Source organism: Salvelinus namaycush, chromosome 3 (genome assembly GCF_016432855.1).
Source record: "Salvelinus namaycush isolate Seneca chromosome 3, SaNama_1.0, whole genome shotgun sequence".
Classification (NCBI taxonomy): domain Eukaryota; kingdom Metazoa; phylum Chordata; class Actinopteri; order Salmoniformes; family Salmonidae; genus Salvelinus; species Salvelinus namaycush.
The window spans coordinates 93,143,488-93,163,594 of NC_052309.1; the positions used below are offsets into that span (position 1 = coordinate 93,143,488).

At 45.6% G+C, this 20,107-nt stretch overlaps 1 protein-coding gene across 1 annotated transcript in view; it reads right to left on the minus strand.

The window, feature by feature from the left end:
* The window catches only part of baiap2l1b (BAR/IMD domain containing adaptor protein 2 like 1b), an 89,487-nt gene extending 70,134 nt beyond the window's left edge, over positions 1 to 19,353 (minus strand). The window contains exons 1-3 of the mRNA XM_038987815.1: positions 19,006 to 19,353; positions 13,586 to 13,661; positions 13,234 to 13,320 (exon numbers count right to left, since the gene is read on the minus strand). Coding sequence (XP_038843743.1) covers positions 13,234 to 13,320; positions 13,586 to 13,661; positions 19,006 to 19,056 — 214 coding nt within the window. The 5' untranslated portion in view covers positions 19,057 to 19,353. The remainder of the gene's footprint in view (positions 1 to 13,233; positions 13,321 to 13,585; positions 13,662 to 19,005) is intronic.
* Between the last annotated feature and the right edge of the window lie 754 nt (positions 19,354 to 20,107).

A 20,107-nucleotide genomic window follows, 5' to 3' on the forward strand; every position in this document is an offset into this window, starting at 1 on the left:
TTGGGTTACATCTCAGAGACGGTGAACAGAGAGTTGGGTTACATCTCAGAGACAGTGAACAGAGAGTTGGGTTACATCTCAGAGACAGTGAACAGAGAGTTCGGTTACATCTCAGAGACAGTGAACAGAGAGTTGGGTTACATCTCAGAGACAGTGAACAGAGAGTTGGGTTACATCTCAGAGACAGTGAACAGAGAGTTGGGTTACATCTCAGAGACAGTGAACAGAGAGTTGGGTTACATCTCAGAGACAGTGAACAGAGAGTTGGGTTACATCTCAGAGACAGTGAACAGAGAGTTGGGTTACATCTCAGAGACAGTGAGACAGAACAGAGAGTTCGGTTACATCTCAGAGACAGTGAACAGAGAGTTGGGTTACATCTCAGAGACAGTGAGACAGAGAACAGAGAGTTGGGTTACATCTCAGAGACAGTGAACAGAGAGTTGGGTTACATCTCAGAGACAGTGAGACAGAACAGAGAGTTCGGTTACATCTCAGAGACAGTGAACAGAGAGTTGGGTTACATCTCAGAGACAGTGAGACAGAGAACAGAGAGTTGGGTTACATCTCAGAGACAGTGAACAGAGAGTTGGGTTACATCTCAGAGACAGTGAACAGAGAGTTCGGTTACATCTCAGAGACAGTGAGACAGAGAGTTGGGTTACATCTCAGAGACAGTGAGACAGTGAACAGAGAGTTGGGTTACATCTCAGAGACAGTGAGATAGAGAACAGAGAGTTGGGTTACATCTCAGAGACAGTGAACAGAGAACAGAGAGTTGGGTTACATCTCAGAGACAGTGAACAGAGAACAGAGAGTTGGGTTACATCTCAGAGACAGTGACACAGAGAACAGAGAGTTGGGTTACATCTCAGAGACGGTGAGACAGAGAACAGAGAGTTGGGTTACATCTCAGAGACAGTGAGACAGAGAACAGAGAGTTGGGTTACATCTCAGAGACAGTGAACAGAGAGTTGGGTTACATCTCAGAGACAGTGAGACAGAGAACAGAGAGTTGGGTTACATCTCAGAGTCAGTGAGACAGTGAACAGAGAGTTGGGTTACATCTCAGAGACAGTGAGACAGAGAACAGAGAGTTGGGTTACATCTCAGAGACAGTGAACAGAGAACAGAGAGTTGGGTTACATCTCAGAGACAGTGAGACAGAGAACAGAGAGTTGGGTTACATCTCAGAGACGGTGAGACAGAGAACAGAGAGTTGGGTTACATCTCAGAGACAGTGAGACAGAGAACAGAGAGTTGGGTTACATCTCAGAGACAGTGAGACAGTGAACAGAGAGTAGGGTAACATCTCAGAGACAGTGAGACAGAGAACAGAGTTGGGTTACATCTCAGAGACAGTGAACAGAGAGTTGGGTTACATCTCAGAGACAGTGAGACAGAGAACAGAGAGTTGGGTTACATCTCAGAGACAGTGAACAGAGAGTTGGGTTACATCTCAGAGACAGTGAACAGAGAGCTGGGTTACATCTCAGAGACAGTGAACAGAGAGTTGGGTTACATCTCAGAGACAGTGAGACAGAGAACAGAGAGTTGGGTTACATCTCAGAGACAGTGAGACAGAGAACAGAGAGTTGGGTTACATCTCAGAGACAGTGAGACAGAGAACAGAGAGTTGGGTTACATCTCAGAGACAGTGAGACAGAGAACAGAGAGTTGGGTTACATCTCAGAGACAGTGAACAGAGAACAGAGAGTTGGGTTACATCTCAGAGACAGTGAACAGAGAGTTGGGTTACATCTCAGAGACAGTGAGACAGAGAACAGAGAGTTGGGTTACATCTCAGAGACGGTGAGACAGAGAACAGAGAGTTGGGTTACATCTCAGAGACGGTGAGACAGAGAACAGAGAGTTGGGTTACATCTCAGAGACAGTGAACAGAGAGTTGGGTTACATCTCAGAGACAGTGAGACAGAGAACAGAGAGTTGGGTTACATCTCAGAGACAGTGAGACAGAGAACAGAGAGTTGGGTTACATCTCAGAGACGGTGAGACAGAGAACAGAGAGTTGGGTTACATCTCAGAGACAGTGAGACAGAGAACAGAGAGTTGGGTTACATCTCAGAGACAGTGAGACAGAGAACAGAGAGTTGGGTTACATCTCAGAGACAGTGAGACAGTGAACAGAGAGTTGGGTTACATCTCAGAGACAGTGAGACAGAGAACAGAGAGTTGGGTTACATCTCAGAGACAGTGAGACAGAGAGTTGGGTTACATCTCAGAGACAGTGAGACAGAGAACAGAGAGTTGGGTTACATCTCAGAGACAGTGAACAGAGAACAGAGAGTTGGGTTACATCTCAGAGACAGTGAACAGAGAGTTGGGTTACATCTCAGAGACAGTGAGACAGAGAACAGAGAGTTGGGTTACATCTCAGAGACGGTGAGACAGAGAACAGAGAGTTGGGTTACATCTCAGAGACAGTGAGACAGAGAACAGAGAGTTGGGTTACATCTCAGAGACGGTGAGACAGAGAACAGAGAGTTGGGTTACATCTCAGAGACAGTGAACAGAGAGTTGGGTTACATCTCAGAGACAGTGAGACAGAGAACAGAGAGTTGGGTTACATCTCAGAGACAGTGAGACAGAGAAAAGAGAGTTGGGTTACATCTCAGAGACGGTGAGACAGAGAACAGAGAGTTGGGTTACATCTCAGAGACAGTGAGACAGAGAACAGAGAGTTGGGTTACATCTCAGAGACAGTGAACAGAGAACAGAGAGTTGGGTTACATCTCAGAGACAGTGAACAGAGAGTTGGGTTACATCTCAGAGACAGTGAGACAGAGAACAGAGAGTTGGGTTACATCTCAGAGACGGTGAGACAGAGAACAGAGAGTTGGGTTACATCTCAGAGACAGTGAGACAGAGAACAGAGAGTTGGGTTACATCTCAGAGACAGTGAGACAGAGAACAGAGAGTTGGGTTACATCTCAGAGACGGTGAGACAGAGAACAGAGAGTTGGGTTACATCTCAGAGACAGTGAGACAGAGAACAGAGAGTTGGGTTACATCTCAGAGACAGTGAGACAGTGAACAGAGAGTAGGGTAACATCTCAGAGACAGTGAGACAGAGAACAGAGTTGGGTTACATCTCAGAGACAGTGAACAGAGAGTTGGGTTACATCTCAGAGACAGTGAGACAGAGAACAGAGAGTTGGGTTACATCTCAGAGACAGTGAACAGAGAACAGAGAGTTGGGTTACATCTCAGAGACAGTGAACAGAGAGTTGGGTTACATCTCAGAGACAGTGAGACAGAGAACAGAGAGTTGGGTTACATCTCAGAGACAGTGAGACAGAGAACAGAGAGTTGGGTTACATCTCAGAGACAGTGAGACAGAGAACAGAGAGTTGGGTTACATCTCAGAGACAGTGAGACAGAGAACAGAGAGTTGGGTTACATCTCAGAGACAGTGAACAGAGAGCTGGGTTACATCTCAGAGACAGTGAACAGAGAGTTGGGTTACATCTCAGAGACAGTGAGACAGAGAACAGAGAGTTGGGTTACATCTCAGAGACAGTGAGACAGAGAACAGAGAGTTGGGTTACATCTCAGAGACAGTGAGACAGAGAACAGAGAGTTGGGTTACATCTCAGAGACAGTGAGACAGAGAACAGAGAGTTGGGTTACATCTCAGAGACAGTGAACAGAGAACAGAGAGTTGGGTTACATCTCAGAGACAGTGAACAGAGAGTTGGGTTACATCTCAGAGACAGTGAGACAGAGAACAGAGAGTTGGGTTACATCTCAGAGACGGTGAGACAGAGAACAGAGAGTTGGGTTACATCTCAGAGACGGTGAGACAGAGAACAGAGAGTTGGGTTACATCTCAGAGACAGTGAACAGAGAGTTGGGTTACATCTCAGAGACAGTGAGACAGAGAACAGAGAGTTGGGTTACATCTCAGAGACAGTGAGACAGAGAACAGAGAGTTGGGTTACATCTCAGAGACGGTGAGACAGAGAACAGAGAGTTGGGTTACATCTCAGAGACAGTGAGACAGAGAACAGAGAGTTGGGTTACATCTCAGAGACAGTGAGACAGAGAACAGAGAGTTGGGTTACATCTCAGAGACAGTGAGACAGTGAACAGAGAGTTGGGTTACATCTCAGAGACAGTGAGACAGAGAACAGAGAGTTGGGTTACATCTCAGAGACAGTGAGACAGAGAGTTGGGTTACATCTCAGAGACAGTGAGACAGAGAACAGAGAGTTGGGTTACATCTCAGAGACAGTGAACAGAGAACAGAGAGTTGGGTTACATCTCAGAGACAGTGAACAGAGAGTTGGGTTACATCTCAGAGACAGTGAGACAGAGAACAGAGAGTTGGGTTACATCTCAGAGACGGTGAGACAGAGAACAGAGAGTTGGGTTACATCTCAGAGACAGTGAGACAGAGAACAGAGAGTTGGGTTACATCTCAGAGACGGTGAGACAGAGAACAGAGAGTTGGGTTACATCTCAGAGACAGTGAACAGAGAGTTGGGTTACATCTCAGAGACAGTGAGACAGAGAACAGAGAGTTGGGTTACATCTCAGAGACAGTGAGACAGAGAAAAGAGAGTTGGGTTACATCTCAGAGACGGTGAGACAGAGAACAGAGAGTTGGGTTACATCTCAGAGACAGTGAGACAGAGAACAGAGAGTTGGGTTACATCTCAGAGACAGTGAACAGAGAACAGAGAGTTGGGTTACATCTCAGAGACAGTGAACAGAGAGTTGGGTTACATCTCAGAGACAGTGAGACAGAGAACAGAGAGTTGGGTTACATCTCAGAGACGGTGAGACAGAGAACAGAGAGTTGGGTTACATCTCAGAGACAGTGAGACAGAGAACAGAGAGTTGGGTTACATCTCAGAGACAGTGAGACAGAGAACAGAGAGTTGGGTTACATCTCAGAGACGGTGAGACAGAGAACAGAGAGTTGGGTTACATCTCAGAGACAGTGAGACAGAGAACAGAGAGTTGGGTTACATCTCAGAGACAGTGAGACAGTGAACAGAGAGTAGGGTAACATCTCAGAGACAGTGAGACAGAGAACAGAGTTGGGTTACATCTCAGAGACAGTGAACAGAGAGTTGGGTTACATCTCAGAGACAGTGAGACAGAGAACAGAGAGTTGGGTTACATCTCAGAGACAGTGAACAGAGAACAGAGAGTTGGGTTACATCTCAGAGACAGTGAACAGAGAGTTGGGTTACATCTCAGAGACAGTGAGACAGAGAACAGAGAGTTGGGTTACATCTCAGAGACAGTGAGACAGAGAACAGAGAGTTGGGTTACATCTCAGAGACAGTGAGACAGAGAACAGAGAGTTGGGTTACATCTCAGAGACAGTGAGACAGAGAACAGAGAGTTGGGTTACATCTCAGAGACAGTGAGACAGCGAACAGAGAGTTGGGTTACATCTCAGAGACAGTGAGACAGAGAACAGAGAGTTGGGTTACATCTCAGAGACGGTGAGACAGAGAACAGAGAGTTGGGTTACATCTCAGAGACGGTGAGACAGAGAACAGAGAGTTGGGTTACATCTCAGAGACGGTGAGACAGAGAACAGAGAGTTGGGTTACATCTCAGAGACAGTGAACAGAGAGTTGGGTTACATCTCAGAGACAGTGAACAGAGAGTTGGGTTACATCTCAGAGACAGTGAACAGAGAGTTGGGTTACATCTCAGAGACAGTGAACAGAGAGTTGGGTTACATCTCAGAGACAGTGAACAGAGAGTTGGGTTACATCTCAGAGACAGTGAGACAGAGAGTTGGGTTACATCTCAGAGACAGTGAACAGAGAGTTGGGTTACATCTCAGAGACAGTGAACAGAGAGTTGGGTTACATCTCAGAGACAGTGAGACAGTGAACAGAGAGTAGGGTAACATCTCAGAGACAGTGAGACAGAGAACAGAGTTGGGTTACATCTCAGAGACAGTGAGACAGAGAACAGAGAGTTGGGTTACATCTCAGAGACAGTGAACAGAGAGTTGGGTTACATCTCAGAGACAGTGAACAGAGAGTTGGGTTACATCTCAGAGACAGTGAACAGAGAGTTGGGTTACATCTCAGAGACAGTGAGACAGAGAACAGAGAGTTGTGTTACATCTCAGAGACAGTGAGACAGAGAACAGAGAGTTGGGTTACATCTCAGAGACAGTGAGACAGAGAACAGAGAGTTGGGTTACATCTCAGAGACAGTGAGACAGAGAACAGAGAGATGGGTTACATCTCAGAGACAGTGAGACAGTGAACAGAGAGTTGGGTTACATCTCAGAGACAGTGAGACAGAGAACAGAGAGTTGGGTTACATCTCAGAGACAGTGAGACAGAGAGTTGGGTTACATCTCAGAGACAGTGAACAGAGAGTTGGGTTACATCTCAGAGACAGTGAACAGAGAGTTGGGTTACATCTCAGAGACAGTGAACAGAGAGTTGGGTTACATCTCAGAGACAGTGAACAGAGAGTTGGGTTACATCTCAGAGACAGTGAACAGAGAGTTGGGTTACATCTCAGAGACAGTGAACAGAGAGTTGGGTTACATCTCAGAGACAGTGAACAGAGAGTTGGGTTACATCTCAGAGACAGTGAACAGAGAGTTGGGTTACATCTCAGAGACAGTGAACAGAGAGTTGGGTTACATCTCAGAGACAGTGAGACAGAGAGTTGGGTTACATCTCAGAGACAGTGAACAGAGAGTTGGGTTACATCTCAGAGACAGTGAACAGAGAGTTGGGTTACATCTCAGAGACAGTGAACAGAGAGTTGGGTTACATCTCAGAGACAGTGAACAGAGAGTTCGGTTACATCTCAGAGACAGTGAACAGAGAGTTGGGTTACATCTCAGAGACAGTGAGACAGAACAGAGAGTTGGGTTACATCTCAGAGACAGTGAGACAGAACAGAGAGTTCGGTTACATCTCAGAGACAGTGAACAGAGAGTTGGGTTACATCTCAGAGACAGTGAGACAGAGAACAGAGAGTTGGGTTACATCTCAGAGACAGTGAACAGAGAGTTGGGTTACATCTCAGAGACAGTGAACAGAGAGTTCGGTTACATCTCAGAGACAGTGAGACAGAGAGTTGGGTTACATCTCAGAGACAGTGAACAGAGAGTTGGGTTACATCTCAGAGACAGTGAGACAGTGAACAGAGAGTTGGGTTACATCTCAGAGACAGTGAGACAGAGAACAGAGAGTTGGGTTACATCTCAGAGACAGTGAACAGAGAACAGAGAGTTGGGTTACATCTCAGAGACAGTGAACAGAGAACAGAGAGTTGGGTTACATCTCAGAGACAGTGAGACAGAGAACAGAGAGTTGGGTTACATCTCAGAGACGGTGAGACAGAGAACAGAGAGTTGGGTTACATCTCAGAGACAGTGAGACAGAGAACAGAGAGTTGGGTTACATCTCAGAGACAGTGAGACAGAGAACAGAGAGTTGGGTTACATCTCAGAGACAGTGAGACAGTGAACAGAGAGTTGGGTTACATCTCAGAGACAGTGAGACAGAGAACAGAGAGTTGGGTTACATCTCAGAGACAGTGAACAGAGAACAGAGAGTTGGGTTACATCTCAGAGACAGTGAACAGAGAACAGAGAGTTGGGTTACATCTCAGAGACAGTGAGACAGAGAACAGAGAGTTGGGTTACATCTCAGAGACGGTGAGACAGAGAACAGAGAGTTGGGTTACATCTCAGAGACAGTGAGACAGAGAACAGAGAGTTGGGTTACATCTCAGAGACAGTGAGACAGAGAACAGAGAGTTGGGTTACATCTCAGAGACAGTGAGACAGTGAACAGAGAGTTGGGTTACATCTCAGAGACAGTGAGACAGAGAACAGAGAGTTGGGTTACATCTCAGAGACAGTGAGACAGTGAACAGAGAGTTGGGTTACATCTCAGAGACAGTGAGACAGAGAACAGAGAGTTGGGTTACATCTCAGAGACAGTGAGACAGAGAACAGAGAGTTGGGTTACATCTCAGAGACAGTGAGACAGTGAACAGAGAGTTGGGTTACATCTCAGAGACAGTGAGACAGTGAACAGGGTTTCATGATATTAAGAACAGTAAGGACTACTGTGTCTTGTTCAATCCTCCATCTTCTCTATCTTCATTAGGTCAACTGTGACAGTGACTGCTCGCAATGTCAACCAGAAAAGGTCATGAGTCTGGGTGTTTGGCTTCCTGGATGAAAGAATAAAAGGACAGTCCTTCACGCTGACATTTGAACCCTGGAGGTGGAGGGAGGAAGCAGGAGAGGGAGGGAGGGGAGGAGGTGGACGTGGAGGGAAGAAGCAGGAGAGGGAGGGAAGGAAGGTATGTGTCAATCCTCCACTGACTCTCAAGAGTCTCTGGTTTCTGGGCTGATCAGCTCAGGTTTCTCTGTGGCAGCTCAGTAGACTCCAGATATTCAACAGGTTACAGAGGTACGGAGGGAGGCCTGACTGACGCAGAGACTGCTGCAACTCAGGGTTTATCAGGCTCTGATAGGAAGGCTCTCGCAACATGCATCCTTATCATTGACCGACCGGTAGGCCATTTGTCCTTACAGCTTTTCCATGAATTTCGACTTTAACGTTCCAAGATAAAGGCTGAGGAAATAGGACTTAGTGGTTATGGGCCGACACTCAGATCTTTTTACATACAGGACCTGGAAAGGAGTAGTTGCTGCCATATTCATTTCCCAATATGACAGTGCTCAAGTCAATAGAAGTCAATGCAGGAACGTAAGATGTGAAAGATCCTTTCCACTTGAAGTTAGAGTACATGCCCAGTTCAATTCCTGAATCGATGTACTGTAATTCAAATATAGAGGGCCCCAACTTTGGATCATACTGTACATTAAATCAGAGTTCTTTGTATTGATCGCATTGGTCCTGACAAGTCAGTTGGCGAAGAGTAAAGCCACATTGTTCTCAGAGGCAGCTGCATGTGGTGGTCACTGGTCAAGCATTACTTAGCGGTCTGCTATACAGTACATTAAGGAAAGTTATCAGACCCCTTCACTTTTTCCACATTTTGTTACCTTAAGGCCTTATTCTAAAAAATAATTACATGTTTGAAAAAATCATCATCAATGTACACACAAAACCCCACAAAGACAAAGCGAAAACAGGTTTTCAGAAATGTTTGCAAATTATTTCAAAATATAAACAAGAAATACCTTATTTACATAAGTATTCAGACCCTTTGCTATGAGACTCGAAATTGAGCTCAGGTGCATCCTGTTTCCACTCATCATCCTTGAGATGTTTCTACAACTTGATTGGAGTCCATCTGTGGCAAATTCAATTGATTGGACATGATTTGGAAAGGCACACACCTGTCTATATCAGGTCCCACAGTTGACAGTGCATGTCAGAGCAAAAACCAAGCCGTGAGGTCAAAGGAATTGTCCGTAGAGCTCCGAGACAGGATTGTGTCGAGGCACAGATCTTGGGAAGGGTACCAAAAAATGTCTGCAGTATTGAAGGTCCCCAAGAACACAGTGGCCTCCATCATTCTTAAATGGAAGAAGTTTCGAACCACCAAGACTCTTCCTTGAGCTGGCTGCCTGGCCAAAGTGAGCAATCGGGGAAGAAGGGCCTTGGTCAGGGAGTTGACCAAGAACCCGATGGTCACCCTGACAGAGCTCCAGAGTACCTCTGCGGAGATGGGAGAACCTTCCAGAAGGACAACCATCTCTGCAGCACTCCACCAATCAGGCCTTTATGGTAGAGTGGCCAGACGGAAACCACTCCTCACTAAAAAGGCACACGACAGCCCGCTTAGAGTTTGCCAAAAGGCCCCTAAAGGACTCTCAGACCATGATAAACATGATTCTCTGGTCTGACAAAACCAAGATTGAACTCTTTGGCCTGAATGCTAAGCGTCACGTCTGGAGGAAACCTGGCACCATCCCTACGGTGAAGCATGGTGGTGGCAGGATCATGCTGCAGGGATGTTTTTCAGCAGCAGAGACTGGGAGACTAGTTAGGATTGTGGGAAAGATGAACGGCGCAAAGTACAGCGAGATCCTTGACGAAAACCTGCTACAGAGCGCTCAGACTGGGGTGAAGGTTCACCTTCCAACAGGACAACGACCCTTAGCACACAGCCAAGACAACGCAGGAGTGGCTTCAGGACAAGTCTCTGAATGTCCTTGAGTGGCCCAGCCAGAGCCTGGACATGAACCAGATCGAACATCTCTGGAGAGACCTGAAAATAGCTGTGCAGTGATGCTCCCATCCAACCTGACAGAGCTTGAGAGGATCTGCAGAGAATAAATATAGGTGTGCCAAGCTTGTAGCGTCATTCCCAAGAAGACTCAAGACGGTAAGCTTTTAGCATCATACCCAAGAAGACGCAAGGCTGTAATCACCGCCAAGGGTCCTTCAACAAAGTACTGAGTGATGGGTCTGAATACTTATGTATATGTAATATTTCAGTGTTATTTAAAAAAATATATATATACACATTTTCAAAATTGTCAAAAAACCTTGCTTTGTTATTATGGGGTATTGTGTGCAGATTGATGAGGAGAAAAACATATTTAATCAATTTTAGAATAAGGCTGTAACGTTACAAAATGTGGAAAAAGTCAATGGGTCTGAATATTTTCTGAATGCACTGTATATAAACAGCTGTATTCACACAGTGCTCTGGGTTAACAGCCTTCATTATGCTAGATTAGACACAGAGGACTCTATACACCCTGCACCTTTTTCCTGACTGTCCCCGACACAGGGGGAGGATTAGGGCCAGCGGTCAGTGTGACTCAGCTGGGTGGAGAGGTCAAAGCCTCACCTATAACAGGTTCCCTTTCACATGGATCAGTTACAGGACCGGGAGGAATAGAAACTACAGACACATACAGAACTGCTACTGACTGCCTCTGACTGGGTTCCCTACCGCAATCCTTTATTTAGATTTTCCTGTAGGGGGAATTCTATTGAATTAAATGGTACACTATTAAAAGAACTGGACAATGGAAACACACATACTGGGTTGCTGTTACTGCTGCGGACAAAGGTAAAGCAGCGGAGGGTAGTCGCAATGGAGGACAGCAGAACCCCTAAGAGCATAGCTTTACCAGAGACAGCAGAACCCCTAACAGCATAGCTTTACCAGAGACAGCAGAACCCCTAACAGCATAGCTTTACCAGAGACAGCAGAACCCCTAACAGCATAGCTTTACCAGAGACAGCAGAACCCCTAACAGCATAGCTTTACCAGAGACAGCAGAACCCCTAACAGCATAGCTTTACCAGAGACAGCAGAACCCCTAACAGCATAGCTTTACCAGAGACAGCAGAACCCCTAACAGCATAGCTTACCAGAGACAGCAGAACCCCTAACACAGTGTAGGCTGCTGAGGGGAGGACGGCTCATAATAAGGGCTGGAACGGAGCACATGGAATGGCATCAAAGACATGGAAACCATGTTTGATGTATTTGATACCGTTCCACCGATTCCGCTCCAGTCATTACCACGAGCCCGTCCTCCCAAATTAAGGTGCCACCAACCTCCTGTGCCCTAACATCATAGCCTTACCAGAGACAACAGAAGCCCTTACAGCATGTTCTTCCTAATTTTTTTATATTTTTATGGTGATTTATCAGGGGGTGCTGCAGCACCCCTACATCCCAGGGCTATGGTTTTACTCCAGCAGCAACCAGCTGAGGGGCTGCAGCACCCCTACATCCCAGGGCTATGGTTTTACTCCAGCAGCAACCAGCTGAGGGGCTGCAGCACCCCTACATCCCAGGGCTATGGTTTTACTCCAGCAGCAACCAGCTGAGGGGCTGCAGCACCCCTACATCCCAGGGCTATGGTTTTACTCCAGCAGCAACCAGCTGAGGGGCTGCAGCACCCCTACATCCCACGGCTATGGTTTTACTCCAGCAGCAACCAGCTGAGGTGCTGCAGCACCCCTACATCCCACGGCTATGGTTTTACTCCAGCAGCAACCAGCTGAGGGGCTGTAGCACCCCTACATCCCACGGCTATGGTTTTACTCCAGCAGCAACCAGCTGAGGGGCTGCAGCACCCCTACATCCCACGGCTATGGTTTTACTCCAGCAGCAACCAGCTGAGGGGCTGCAGCACCCCTACATCCCACGGCTATGGTTTTACTCCAGCAGCAACCAGCTGAGGCGCTGCAGCACCCCTACATCCCACGGCTATGGTTTTACTCCAGCAGCAACCAGCTGAGGGGCTGCAGCACCCCTACATCCCAGGGCTATGGTTTTACTCCAGCAGCAACCAGCTGAGGTGCTGCAGCACCCCTACATCCCACGGCTATGGTTTTACTCCAGCAGCAACCAGCTGAGGGGCTGCAGCACCCCTACATCCCACGGCTATGGTTTTACTCCAGCAGCAACCAGCTGAGGCGCTGCAGCAGAAATTCCACTCAAAATAGTGATAACACCAATACACTTTAGCACTGAAAGGATCCACATCTGTCCCCTGAATCTGGATGCTCATTTGCAGCCCAGCGTGTGTGTGTGTGTGTGTGTGTGTGTGTGTGTGTGTGTATGTGTGTGTGTGTGTGTGTGGTACTGTCTGGGCTTCCCTGCTGCACTGGGGCAAGCTGCTGATTAAATCCTGCTGCACAGTAAGACTGAGCTATACTTGTTTTCCTACATTATCAGGACCTCAATGTCCTATCAATTCACCTGAATGTCCTGAATTTGTTCAGGTCCTGAATTTGTTCAAATGCTATTTTAAGCTTAAGGTTTTGGGGTTAGGTGTTAGATTCAGGGTTTGGGAAAATAGGGTTTTTGCAGCCCACACACTGGGCTGCAAATGAGCATCCAGATTCAGGGGACAGATGTGGATCCTTGCAGTGCTAAAGTGTATTGGTGTTATCACTGGGCAGAGCAAGTCAAATCAGTGTAGTTTTCCTCCATGGGATTTAATCCCAGTTGGAGGTGTAGTATATTTAAGGCGTATGGGTGCCACAATACTGGAGCTATTGTCTGGCTGGTGACCACGTTGAAGATTAACTCCTGTACATACAGTACAGTCCAGCCAAAGCTCAGCTCCACAGCTGGGTTTGAGGGAGGCATTGGGATGGGAGGGACTATTGGCACCAACCCCCTCACCAAGGGGATAGGTGATGAATCTACAAAGATCAATAAGAGATCCAAAAGAGGTCTACCAAGGGTCTCAATGGAGTTAAATCAGAGACGTTCAGATATGGACTGTAACATGGCCAGGGAGGTAAGACTTACCCAACTCCCTGGAGACAGGAGAGACCGCAGCATTCTCCCCGATCTTAGAGACCGCATCAAAGTACACCTTTCCAGCCAGGCTCATCGCTGTAAAAAAAATAAGTATAGCTTTACAAAATGTGGCAATGCAGAGTGTAAAGGAACTACTACACAAGCACCCTGAATTTAAAATCAGACCTACTGTTTATTAAACATATAATACAGCTTTAAACAATGAACCCCTCTATGACTAATGCATGAGATAACTGAAGCTAAATAATGGTCAGAGACATGTTCTGGTAACCAAGTAACCTGCCATGGCAATAGAATACAGTACAGTACAGGACAGTTCAGCAGTAAGACGGCTGCTCACCTGCCACTGATTTCTCATAGCTCTTCCCCAGGTTGACCAGGTTCCTGAGCCCAGGGTTGAACTGTTCCATTACATTCTGGGAAGAGGAGAGAAGATGGGTAGTTGGGTTAAATGGGGTCACCGTCACATCAACATGAGATATTCTCAGCCTTTTCTCACTTTAGTGTTCGTGAGTGAGTGAGTGACGTATAGAGTGATTGATTAAACGAGCGACAGGAAAAGGAGTCAGTGAGTGAGTAGGTACACCATTCACACGGCTACAGAGGGTGTGACTCAGACCAACGCACCATTGGGTGCACACTGCCTGCCCTACAGGTCACCTACAACACCAGGTGTCACAGGAAGACCAATAAGAACCTCAGGGATCTCAGGCACGGCCTGTTCTCCCCACTTACATCACTCTGTATAAGAGCATCATGTCTAAAACGGACACACTGGCCAATAGCTTCTACCCCCAGACCCTCAGGCTGCTGAATAGCCACCACTAGTCAGCTACTTGCCCCCCCCCCACACACACACCCCAATGGACATTTATCATTGTTACAGTGGTAAATAAGTGTATATTATAATTTGTGTTATTGCCCCATTCACTTCTCTTGACCTGCACTGTTGGAGCGTAAGAATTTCCCTGTACCCTGCAATTACATCTGCTAACCTGTGCATGTGACTAATGACCTCTAAACTAAACTAATACAGTTAGCTCTACAAACTATGACCAAAGCAGCCAATGATTAACCAGAGATTGACAAAGGACTGTGGCCTACACTCTGGCTTTCATCTGCATTCCAATGGCAACAGTGCCATTCCTCTGACTGAGAACGAGACACAAATGGAAACAGAATATGGGAGTAGATGGAGAGAAAGAAGAGGAAATCTAAAATCTAAAAGCGAGAGAGTGATGCATGTTATTATGCATGTTATTATATTATGTTATTATGCATGATATTATGCATGTTATTATGCATGTTTAGAGATCATTTCCAATATCAAGAGGCTTTTTTGATTGACAGCTCCAATGGATTTCAATAAATCAGGAACACAAGGTCTCTCTCAGAAGTCTCCGTCATATTTTCTTCATTTTCCCAGAAGCCTCCATTCTAAAAAATGACAATGGATTTGACTGATATGGATCCTTGGGGGACCAGTAATGTCAGCTCCGTTATCATCCTATATAATTGATTCTCTGTGGGATCATGATCATTGTCTCAGGGGTCTTTCTTCCTGTACACACTTCTTCTCTTATTTGACAGCTTTCTTATGTATTAATGACATGCCCTGTTATATCATGTTTACCTACTGTTTGGAAAGATAAGGGTGAGTTACACCCAAGAATCTGGGAAATGATTTATAAAACCATAGTAGCATATCCGTACAGTCTTGTCTATGAACAAGGCAGCAGGAGACTCCAGTGCAGTGTAGTACGTTATGGCTATGCAGTCGCACAGTAAACTACACAATGAAAAGTAGACAGTATGCAATTCACTGGGGAGTCAACTGATTTGGCAGTAAACTTCTTATTTTAGAGAGCACGGCAAATATGTATGTTATAATACAGAGGCAGGTTATAATTCATCCAGTACTATATGCTCAAGCAGGTCTCTATTATTCAGAAGGAAATAAAAACCTGCATAATGCTGCTTGGCTCCCAGGTAATATTTTAAATAGCACCATTTCAACCCTCATGGATCCTCTTTTGCATGTACTCACATCATATTAGGAATAAAGGCCATGTAAATAAGCATGAGAAGCAGTCAGGAGCAGCTCAGTTGACTTGCCTACCACTGAGACCTAACTGGTGATGTTGGAGTAGGAGGGGGAGGCCGTCTAATCTTACCACAGTCAAACTGCAGCTAAATAATTAAACCTGGGGACAGTTTTCCCTCCGTTTCATCATCACCTCAAGGAGAGAGAGGAGCTAAAGGGGGGCTGTTCTGTTCCTGTTCTGACTGTCTCAGGGGACCAAAGTCTAACTCAGTCTAACTGCTCTCTGAGGTGGACTTCAATGCCAGTGAGGCACATCAAGGCATCCACTTGTTCCTTCTTTCATATTGCAGAGAGAAAGAGAGAGAGCACACCCTATCACTCAACAACCTGTCGAGTGTGTGCACTGTGAGGGTGCAACACTTGACACCAAGCAGAGCGAGTTACACAGTAATAGCTAATTCATCCTTAAGAGTCTAAGCCGGTGAGGGGGGGGGGGGTGTTCTATTAAGTGAACATATGGAATTGTTTTAAGATGGTCATACCAAGGATCATTTAGCCATTAGATTTGGAATCTTTCTAGCTTTCCTCTTAGTTTTGCTTTTCCTTAGGGTGCTTTTCTTTTATTCTTTAGTTTTTATCCTCTTATCTTTGTTGTGTAGTAAATTTTTTGGTTTTTATTAACTCATGTTTTTTCCTGTGAAGCGCATTGCGTTGCATTCATGTCTGAAATGTGCTATATAAATAAAGCTTGATTTGATATTAGGACCCCTATAGGTATCAAAAAATAAATATTTGATGAAACACTGAATTTGGCCATACTGCTATTAGCCCATCGAACCGCATTGAATAATAGATTCATACATGGAAAAATAAATCAAAAGGAACTTTGTTTTAAAGTGTCTGTCCTTATATCAGATATAAGAAAGATCAGGAAATAATTGGTATTATATTTTTACCCATATTTAACCCCTTTTTTGGGGGCACTAAAATAATTCCATATACTTCAATAAATGTTTTAAACTGGTACCAGGTTACATTCAGACGAGTCTTGTAAGCATGTTTGAGATAAACGAAGAACACCATTGTGTTCGTGAGAGTCTCATCTGTAGGCCAAACCGTTTGGACACTACAGATGTTTTTGTGAGAAGCCTGATTTTCAGGATGTCTCATGGTCTGACAAACACAGCTGTAGCTGGGCCACCAGATATCTGGCTTAAACAGGCGGATTTGATGGGGATTTTGTTATTATGCGGGGGCGCGGACATCGACTCTAGGGGGTTAATTAATGGGTATGACTACTAAAAACAGTTTTTCCAATGGCTTTGACAAGTGTCAAATTAATCCATTGATGTGGATACTGTAACACTTAGGGTAATTGTATTCTGATATAACACTGTAAGTAGCATTTGTGATAATCAAATGTAGAAAAAAAGCGACCCAAGACAACAGAGACAGATAGAAACAGTTTCCCCCCCCCAAAAAGACAGCTTTCCCAGCAATAGATTTTATACCACCTACTCATCTGTCAAAATGAGAGGCCATTAACTGACACAGCTGGTGCGTGGTCAATGGACATTAGGGAACTAACGATGGGATAAAAAGGATTACATGTGGTGGAGAAAACAATGAGGGGGAGTACTTCTCTGCTATTATGCTTTCTATTCTCTCTAACCAGCCAGACTCAGACCCTGCCTGACGGCAAGTGTAGCCGGTCAAATCATGACAATACATCACAGCTGGGCTACACTATGAAGAAGGGTATAGTGAGGACAACCCTTATTCATTATCACAGTGAACTTAACTGTATACAGTAGGCTACTTGAAAGCCTGCACAATGATGCTAGGCACAAGCGGTGTAGGCTAACTGAAGCCTCTCACGACAGAAGTATTATGTTTTGTGCCTCTACATCAGGGACAGGCAACTGGCGGCCTGCGGATCAATTTTCGAAAGTTGGTTGTGCATCCCCAGATCGGTTGTTATGTCAGTCACTCGATTAGCCCATGTCAGCTAACATTTTTTAGATTGGTAAATTAATCTAACGGCATGCTATCTAAACTTGTAGTAGGCTAAGCATGGTGGAATTACCAACCGGGGGCCCCATTGATCATCTGATATAATTAAATACTGCAAACATTTGTCCCCACCTAATGGCAAAATGTGTACAATTGCAGGAAATTAACTCTAAAACTTTTTCAAAAATGATCTTCGGCTAGGGCCGCTCTGACTGCGTGTGTGGGTATGGATGTGGGTACGCAGACCCACGAGCCACTGCGGCCCCTCATGATGAGTTCCTATTTTTTGTGGCCCCCATCTGCTTCAAAGTTGCCCATCTCTCCTCTACATAATGTTCTTAGTAGCCTATGGCATGTGTGTCTACTGTACATGCATAGCATAGTACAATAGTACACTACATGACCAAAAGTATGTTGACACCTGCTCATCGAACATCTCATTCCAAAATCATGGGCATAATATGGAGTTGCACCGCCCCTGCTGCTATAACAGCCTCCACTCTTCTGGTAAGGCTTTCCACTAGATGTTGGAACATTAATGCGGGGACTTGCTTCTATTCAGCCACAAGAGAATTAGTTAGGGCTGATATTGGGCAATTAGGCCTGGATCGCAGTCGGCGTTCCAATTCATCCCAAAGGTGTTCGATGGGGTTGAGGTCAGGGTTCTGTGCAGGTTCTTCCACACCGATCTCAACAAACTATTTCTGTATGGACCTCGCTTTGTGCACAGGGGCATTGACATGCTGAAACAGGAAAAGGCCTTCCCCAAACTGTTGCCACAAAGTTGGAAGCACAGAATCGTCTAGCATGTCATTGTATGCTGTAGCGTTAAGAGTTCCCTTCGCTGGAACTAAGGGGCCCAGCCCAAAGCATGAAAAACAGCCCCAGACCATTATTGCTCCTCCACCAAACTTTACAGTTGGCACTATGCATTTGGGCAGGTAGTGTTCTCCTGGCATCCGCCAAACCCAGATTAGTCTGTCGGACTGCCAGATGGTGAAGCTTGATTCATCACTCCAGAGAACGCGTTTCCACTGCTCCAGAGTCCAATGTCGACGAACTTTACACCACTCCAGCCGACGTTTGGCATTGTGGATGGTGAGCTTAGGCTTGTGGGCGGCTGCTTGGACATGGAAACCTATTTCATGAAGCTCACATCGAACAGCTCTTGTGCTGACGTTGCTTCCAGAGGCAGTTTGGAACTCGGTAGTGAGTGTTGCAACCGAGGACAGAGGATTTTTATGTGCTATGTGCCTCAGCTTTCCAGTTCTGTGAGCTTTTGTGGCCTACCACTTCGCAGCTGAGCTAGAAGTTTCCACTTCACAATAACAGCACTTACAGTTGACTGGGGCAGCTCAACTGTCGGCAACCGGTGTGGCTGAAATAGTCGAATCCACTAATTTGAAGGGGTGTCCACATACTTTTGTATATATAGTTTATATCTAGTCTCTCTGGCTATAGGCCTACAATATTTGGGTGACAAGTAGTGAGCAACCTGTTATCAACACCACTTTCGGGAATTCGGGTAACTTCTGACAACTGAGGAAGTTATTACCCTACATAGTAAAACAACATTGCAGGTGTTTATATGGGAGGTGTTTTCACGGGGAAAGCCCGACCATTTATGGTATCTCATAAAGGTTCTTTCACAGTTAATTATAATACATTGATTCAAGCAACACATGGGCTCATACGGTCGTTACCTTGTATGTACTTTCGGTGAGCTTGTTCACTTCTTCAGGGTCCCTCGACATGGTTATATCCCTTTAAGCGCCCGTTTAAAACAATACAAATGTCCAGAATAAACTCCCCAGACAGAATAAATATGTGACACTATCGACTCATCGAGTTCTTCATAACATGCGCGCGCTCCATATAGCCTGCCGAGAAAGATCCTATTTACCTGTCTTTCCCTACTACAGTAGTCGGTCATGAAAAAGGGAGAGACAATTTCTTCCGAATGCAAAAGTGAAGTGCAACGGTGCGTTCTCAAAGGACTGCCTGGGGTAAAAGCTGAGCTGTCAAACTTCTGCTTCGATTAACAGTGAGTCGGTTGGTGGGAAAGGTAGGCGGGCATGGTGTTATTATTCGACGTCATTCATTAGTGCTATGAAAGGTAACAGTCTACAGTGGACACTGGCAGGTGTAGGGCGCTCCCTGGAGGCGACCAATAGCCAACCACGTGGGCAGAATATGTATAATCTATGGAATAATTATAATCCATATCCTATTTATCAATACAAAGATTCATAATTGAAAAAACACTGGACACAATTTATTTAGGCTAACCTTCCCTTTCTTTCACACTCACAGGTAGGCATAGGTCTAGCCTAATTCCCTGCCGCAGTCTTGATACATTGAGAAACAAAACTTTATCAGGCTCAAACCTGTTGCTGCAATTTGACATAATATAGTGATGGGTCGTTCGCGAACGAACGGTTCTTTTTGAACGAATCTTTTTGGTGAACGTCGGGAGCCGAATCGCATCGGATGAAAGAACCGTTCATTTGGCTACCTGATTTGCATATTGCTACTATTGTTTGTTTTAGTTTTTCAGGCCATCTAATAATTTGGCCAGGTACAAATCTATTTGAACACGCATTTCACGATCTGACATAATGGTGGCCTAACTTCTGGGCTGTACATTGGAAAGTTGCATTTTCTTTCATTGTTCTGGGTGAATGTTTACGCATATTGGGCTCCCGAGTGGCACAGCGTCTAAGGCACTGCATATTAGTGCAAGAGGCGTCACTACAGTCCTTGGTTTGAATCCAGGCTGTATCGCATCCGGCCGAGATTGGGAGT